This window comes from Pelodiscus sinensis, chromosome 2 (genome assembly GCF_052426305.1).
Source record: "Pelodiscus sinensis isolate ZL-2025 chromosome 2, ASM5242630v1, whole genome shotgun sequence".
Lineage (NCBI taxonomy): Eukaryota > Metazoa > Chordata > Testudines > Trionychidae > Pelodiscus > Pelodiscus sinensis.
The window spans coordinates 203,348,324-203,355,711 of record NC_143053.1 but is presented as its reverse complement, the minus strand read 5'-3'; the positions used below and the strand labels follow the sequence as shown (position 1 = coordinate 203,355,711).

General features: G+C 48.1%; 1 protein-coding gene across 3 annotated transcripts; it reads right to left on the bottom strand.

Moving 5' to 3' along the window:
- Positions 1-2,724: 2,724 nt before the first annotated feature.
- On the bottom strand, positions 2,725-7,008 carry SP8 (Sp8 transcription factor). Of its 3 annotated transcripts, XR_012902007.2 has the most exons (3): positions 6,874-6,963; positions 4,452-6,008; positions 2,725-4,052 (listed from the first exon to the last, which is right to left on the bottom strand). XR_012902007.2 is itself a non-coding variant. In XM_075922235.2 (2 exons), the coding sequence occupies exons 1-2, from the start codon at positions 6,892-6,894 to the stop codon at positions 4,545-4,547; spliced, it is 1,485 nt and encodes a 494-aa protein (XP_075778350.1). In that variant the 5' UTR covers positions 6,895-7,008; the 3' UTR covers positions 2,725-4,544. The 3 variants fall into 3 exon arrangements, 2 of the variants coding, with proteins under 2 accessions (XP_075778350.1, XP_075778351.1); XM_075922235.2 differs by having other exon boundaries at positions 2,725-6,008; positions 6,874-7,008; XM_075922236.2 differs by having other exon boundaries at positions 2,725-6,008; positions 6,467-6,988.
- Positions 7,009-7,388: the final 380 nt, after the last annotated feature.

Here is a 7,388-nt window from a genome sequence, read left to right as displayed (position 1 = left end):
GCAGCGTTTAAAAGTCACAAGACTAGAAACTCAGAAAATCTTAACTGAAGTAGGTTTTCCCCAAAACACACTTTTCTGGTGTATAACAAACACCTTCTCTGCAAGATTCTACGCGAACTAACCGACAAGAAGGAAATACAGATGATTGTAGAAAAATTTAAAATATTCAGATTTAAAGTAGCGAATTCAGTTTTTTCCTCACGGACCTGGGGGAGGGGGGGATTAAGATCTGATTCTTAAAGAGTCCTTTAATATAATAAAGCAGAGTATAAAATGAAACTAGCTGATTTTGCAGCTCTTTTCGGTATGTTAAGAGACACATAGCTACTTTGAATTTGAGTGGAAATGTTTCAACATTTCATCAGACCTGAATAAGTTCTGGAGTCACTACATCTTATGACACCACACTAACAACAAATTCACACATTTTCTGTGCTATTTCTTCTCAAAGCCAAAATTAGAGATCGCGTCACCAAACACAATTGAAGAATGCCAATTTTAGGCAGCTCCGCATCTACCTATCTACACACACATTATATATATATGCAAACCTAGGGAATTATTTTTTATAAGTTGTCATCATACACATTCTTACAGTGCTGACTTCTTGAAGGCTCTGAAAATGTTACTGTTGTATCACCGATCTGCATGGCAGGAAATGTTCAGCATTCATTTTCCTTTTTACATTCTCAGGGAGAAAAGACTGGATTTAAATAAATGGTTTCTGGCTTGTATTATTATCTTTAGGTATTAGACTGATGGGGCTGGAGGAAGGAGAAAGAAAACGCATTTAAGCAGAGTCAGAAATCACTAATATTTTTCAACCAACTCAACTGTATGCGCTTTCCCTCTCTATCCTTCTGAAAAGTAAAACTGAAAAATGAAAAGCTGGAATAAAAGGAAAAAATAGGACTCGAAATTTGACAGACATTGGTATAAGCTTGTGGAAGAAAGACTTAAAAGGTCAAAGAGCAAACAAGAATGGCCGCAATAATTCTAAAGCGCTTGGAAGGTGAGTTGATGGACACCGGTTTGACCTGAAGGTCAGCACTAGTTTAATTCTACCTTGATCTACACAACGCTTGGTTTAAACTCTGGATAATTTGCAGTTGGTACCAAACAACTCAATGCCCTTAGCAAGGCGAGTTTAGTAAAAAAAATAAATCAAAGGGGAAAGAGATCAGAATTTTGTTCCCGGAAGACGTTAACGGGGAAAAAAATGTCTACTCTTATACAACGGGAACAGGTCACACACCTTTAAGGGGGAGGGGAAGGAAGAGTTTTATCATGCGCAGATCCTGTTATAAACCTGCCCCACGTCCAGAAAGCTAGCTCCATAAATTTAGCAGCAGTCTTCTCTTTATTGTCATGTTAGCCTCCTTTTCTTTTAAGTGACAGACTGAAAGAGCATTATTATGAGTTACCAGAAGTAGCATTCATCTTAACATTTAACTTTTAACTTTTAACATTTAACATATAACTTTCCTTATATTCCTCAGGACCTAAACTATTATTTAAATAAAAACTACTTAATTTTACATAGAGATATAACTAGAGCTACATTTAAATAAACTGATCCCACTTAAACACCATTAAAAAGAGGCACCACAAACTTTTGCTTTGTTTCAGTGGAAAACTTTGCAGGCCTCTAACAGTTACATTTGTAAAAAGGCTACTTGAAATTTAGTTTATTTAGAATAATTCCTGGTTCCAGTTTATTTTAAATGCCCATAAATTTACAGGATCAAGTTCTTGGGTGCATCACTCCTTTACAATTGCTAGGATATGCTATAGATGCTTATATATTTCACATACATGCACAGAGTGCAATTGTGGGAATTTCCGATCTGTATACATATTTCTTTAGTTACTGAATTTCCCATGGATTCAATAATCTGGCAAAATGTGTTTCCTATATTTAATAGAATAGATTAGGTTTTCAAAGAGAAACAGGTTCTAAGGCAAGAAGAGTTGGCCAGGACTTTTCACCAAAATCTAAAAATTGTATGCATTTTCATACTCTTTGTTCTAGATCAGTAAGTGACATTCTGTTCTAGGAAACCCACACAGTAAATAATATTTTTAAATGATGTTCACTGACACCTATGGACAATAACCAATTAATATATCAACAGTTTTAGTGCCTCCTGAGTGTAAAGTCCTTGAAATTAACAGATTACAGTTCTTGAAATTAACAAATTCAAGCCCAATACCAGAAGATAAGTCCCCCCCATAATGCCTATACAAAGTTGGAGTACCTCATATTAGTTACATTTTTGTGGGTGGATATGGTGGCCTTATGGTACCCAAAAAACATCCCCAGAATATTATTTTAGATTTTCAATAAATAATGATTTTTAATATAAATTGACTGTTTACAATTGATCTGACCTAGAAGAGAGGAAAAAATTAAAGAGCTACATGTAACCCAATTAATTCATACACAGTGTTTTCATAGGATCAATACACTGGCCAGTAGTGCAGTAGGCATTTCCTTTAATTTCAACTATTGTTGCAGTTTTCACACAGGCTAATTTATCCATTTTAAAGTCTCAAGACTAAGTGCAGATTGCACAAGATACTAGCCTTTACAATTAAATTGGATTCTTTGTATTCCCTTGTTGACATTAAAATCTAGAGAATTATTCAGACTGCAGGAATTGCAGGTAAATAAAGAACCACCTACAGGGACTGCATTAAAAAAAACAATTAGTTGTCCTAATAGAATGTTTTATCTGGAGTTTATTAATACCATTTAAAATATTACAGATAAAAATCAATTACATATTTCATGCATTTAAAATGCAAATCTAAAATGTTCCAGCGAAAGGCTTTCCATTTCAATGTGAAATATCCAAATTATTTCAACATTACAATGAGACAAATAGTTTGCAGCATTTGCAAACCCCTAATGTAGTGTCAGGAGTGTTTATTAACATTTATCAATATTATTTTCAGGAAATACACATAGGCCAACGTTAGTTCAGTTTCACTTGGACAGTTTATTTAATACATGGGTTTTGGCAAACCCACTTTATGAAATATAGGAGAACTCTCACTTTAACTATACCTGAACTGCCAGCAAATGCAAATAAGTACATGCTCCATTAAATTAAATGTCATTCAACATTTATCAAATATTGTTTGCTTACAGATTTATGCCTATCTAAATTAATATTCAAGCAAAAACTATATCCTGAAGTGCCATCTGAAAGTACACTTCAAGAAACAAGTCCAGGAAAAAAAGGCAGTTAACTAGGACTGCAACAATAACGCTTAATATTTTCTCGTGACAAAAGAAAAAAAGCTCAAGTGTACTTCAATATATTTTCAAATATTTACTAGAAGTAATGTACAAGAAAAATACTATACAAAATCGTCTCCTGGACAACTGCACCTCACACCGATACATTGGTGGAGTTATATTTAATTGTTAGCTAATCTAGACCAATTCCCCAGTTGTACAAATCATTAGATTCAGTTGTAATTACAGGTATTTTATTTTTCTATTTTTCCCCACCGCCCTCTTTTTGGCTTTCGAACTACAGTTTCGCTTGTTACCAAAGATGCTTCTTTATTTGATTTTGAACTGAAATTAATTACCAAAAAATAAATTGAATCCTAATTCTTTTCGGCGAACCGTGCGAATGTACAGATACGGGAACTATACAAACGGACGGGTGGACTAGCAAAGGAGATTAAATTTGGAAAGCGGGGTGGGAAACCCATTTTTCAAAAGGAGAAATACACAGTCACTCTGGTCTCGCTGGAATGCAGTGCTTTTTTAAAAAAAAAAAATAATATTGTATCCGGATCTGTTTAAATTCAACACTAGAGTGGTGTTTCCTAAACAACGACTGCAAAACGTGTTTCTAAAAAAACTTTGAGAGGGTTGTAACATTCCCACACCATACCCTCCTCCAGCGCCAGGAAACAAGCAAGCGAGACGGGCCACTTCTTCGGCAACTTTTAATTGACGTAGCTTTAACGGTGGGTTGGGGTCTCGGTTGATTTTTTTAAATTGTGATTTCTAAGTGTAAAAAGCTCTTGACCTGTGAAATGGCGATTACGTTAGGCATTGAACTGCTGCAAAGCACGTGATTTTTAAATAAACACGGAAGGGTTTAAAAGTCTCCATGAAATCCCGTTTTCACCCAAATGCTTCGCGGGGCAGCAGTGGGCGCTTTCTGCCCCAACTTTCGCAATGAGACGCTATTTGGGCCCCCCGCTTGGGACTCGCTCAAACGATTTTGTCCCGATCTCCCCCCTCCTGGGCCGCTTCTCTGTTCCCCCGCCCCCTCCAGCTTTTCTTGTCTTAGCCCCACATCCCCCTTAGCCCAGGGGCGAGCGAGGCGCGCTAGGGGGAGGCTGGCTGGGGCCTGGCCCCGAGGCTGCGGGGAAGCTGCGGGAGGCCCCGGGGGGTGCCCGTGAGAGCAGTGCACGTTACTTACATGTCCATGTGCCCTTTGCACAGTGACTCACGCCGGGGAGCGGGAGAGGGCGCCGGCCGCAGCCTCTCCCCCGCCCGCCCCCCGCCGCAGCCTTCACTCCAGGCCGTTCCGGTGGCCGGGCTCCGGGGGCTGCAGCAGCTCCGGGGAGTGGCAGGGCGGGCTGCCCGCCGCGCTGTGCTCGCTGTCGGTGTCGCTGCCCTTCTTGCCCCCGCTGCCGGAGCCGCCCCCGCCGCCGCCGCCCCCTCCGCCGCCCCCGCCGCTGTGGGTCTTGACGTGCTTGCTGAGGTGGTCGCTGCGCATGAAGCGCTTGTTGCAGACGGGGCAGGCGAAGCGCTTCTCGCCCGTGTGGGTCCGCAGGTGCCGCTGCAGCTCGTCCGAGCGCGTGAAGCGCTTGCCGCAGAAGAGCCAGTTGCAGACGAAGGGCCGCTCGCCCGTGTGCCAGCGCAGATGCGCCTTCAGGTGCGACGTCTTGCCGTAGACCTTGCCGCAGCCCGGGATGTGGCAGCTGTGCAGCCCCTTGCGCCGCAGGCTGGCCCCGGCCGGCCCCAGCCGCTCCGCCTCCTGGCAGTTGGGGCAGTCGCAGGTGGCCCGGCCGGAGTAGCGGCGGGCTGAGGAGCGGGGCGAGCCCCCGAGCGGCGCGGCGGGGCCCCCGCTCAGCATGGAGCCCCCGGCGCCGGCCAGCGGCGAGGGGGCCGAGTCCGGGTAGGAGCCCGGCAGCACGGGCTTAAATCCGTCCATGAGGTGCTGCCCGGCGGGGCTGAGCAGGTGCGAGGAGGCGCCGCTGCTGAAGGCCGAGTGGCCCAGGCCCGAGTAATCCGAGTTGTAGCCGCCCAGCGGCGAGTGCAGCGAGGTCTGGAGCCCCCCGGCGGCCGGGTGCAGGGAGCCCTGCAGCGCCGCCGCCCCGTTGGGGTTCTGCACGTCGAGCCAGCCCGCGCCCACGTCCCACCAGCTGGAGGCGCCGGCCGAGCCCACGTCGCCGGCGGCCAGGCCCGGGTGCGAGGGCTTGAACCAGGACTCGTAGGGGTGCGCCATGCCCACGCGCGGGTAGATGCCCTGCAGCCCGTCCACCGACGTGTGCACCTTGGACAGGAAGACGGGCTGGTGCGCGGCCGCCTCCTGGGACGAGCCCCCGCCGCCGCCGCCGCCGCCGCCCCCGGAGCTGACGGGCGCCTGGAAGACCGAGTAGTCATTGGCGAAGGGCGAGCTGGCGGCCGCCGCGCTGCTGGAGGTGAGCGAGAAGGCGCTGGAGCCCGGCGAGCCGCCGCAGCTGAAGGAGTCCGAGACCAGGGCGGCCGCTGCTGCCGCGGCCGCGGCCGCAGCCGCCGCCGCCGAGGAACCGTTCCGAGCCGCGCCCGCCACCCCGAAGCCCGCCAGGCTGGAGCCCACCACGTTGCAGCTGCCCGAGGAGGAGGAGGAGGAGCGTTTCCAGGGGTGGAAGCCTTTGCCGAAGGAGGACGCGCTGTCCGAGAGGGACGAGGGCGACGGGCTGGGGCTGCCGATCTTATTGCAGGTGGCGGCGAGCATGGCCAAGGGAGTCGAGCCTAACCTCGGTTCTTCCTGCGGAGAAGGGGGACAAGAAGGGGCGTCAGCTTCAGCGCCTGGCCTCGCAACAACACCCCCTCCCCCGCGCACCCGCCTCCCAGCGCGCCTCGGCCCCCTCCCCAAGCCGCTGACCCAGGCGGGCTCCATCTCCTCTACCTCCGAGAAGGGAGTGAAAGTTTTGCTGGCGCTGCCCTCGCCTTCCTCTGACCCGGGCTTGCGAGCCAGCGCAGGGTTTGTCCGCCCGCTGGCTGGGCTAGGTGGACGCCAATAACCCCAGAGGGGGTGGAAAAAAGTTATTTCCGCGCTGCTCAGGCTAAACCCCAGCCCGGAGGCGGCTCCGTTGCAGCCCGTCCTCCCTTTCCCAGGAGCTACTAGGATCGCTTCTCTCAGGCCGAAACAGCCCAGGCTGCATGAAGCTGTGAGACAGTCTTATCTAAGTAGCGATTGGGGGGAAAAATACAAGTTCAACGTACCTGCTGGACGCGACGGGCTGAAACAAGATTAAAGGCAAAAAGAACCCCACAATGTGTGGCAAATTAGCACTTGCACACGGAAGGAGAAAGCGCTGCTTTTTTTCCTCCAGCAGTCACATGGACAGAAGAGGCCACTTCACCGGGGACACAGGAACAGCACAGCCCGGGCGCTGTAGGTTGCTTCTACAAATGCCCTTAAAACCTTTCCCTGCACACTGAAAAGTGACTCTGGCCCCTTCCTCCCGCCCCCCCTTTCTTTTCGCCTAAACTCACTTGTACTTAAGAAAAAAAAACTTCAATAGAAGAGACTGATAGCCCTGGTCAAGTCAGGGGCTATTTTAACCCCCTCCAATCGACAATAAAAAGAAACTAATTAAACCAGCAAGAGAAAAAATCCTTAGACTCACCCCTAGAAGTGAAGTTGCCATCACACAAAAGTGCCCTCCTCTCAGAGGATCTTTTTTATATTGATAAATCAGAGGCAGTGTTTTTTTTAGAGGTGTGCAATACAATGATCAGTTCCGCCCATTCCACCACAATTGTAGCTCCCTCTCAGGCTTTGAAGTGCCGCTGAGTCCCCGCCAGCCAATCTACAGCCTCGCCGGGCCTCTCAGAGACGTTCCTGCGTGAGGTCATCAACACCGCCAAACGCAGCCGGCAGCCGCCGCAGCAACAGCCGCTCTCCAAAAAGAAAGACACAGAGGGAGAGGCTGCACGTTTAAGGCAGGGCGGACAAATACACGATGCCCACAAATAATGCAAATACCCCCCAGTGCATCTGCTTCTCTCTTCGCAGTCCCCTTCCTTCTAACAGCCTCTTCATTCATTTTTGTAGCCCTTGTTCCTCTCCTGCCTTCCCGCCCCTCCTTCCTCTTTAGCAATGGACAAGCAGTCGGGGGTTTGCAGCTAGACGTTGCAGGTT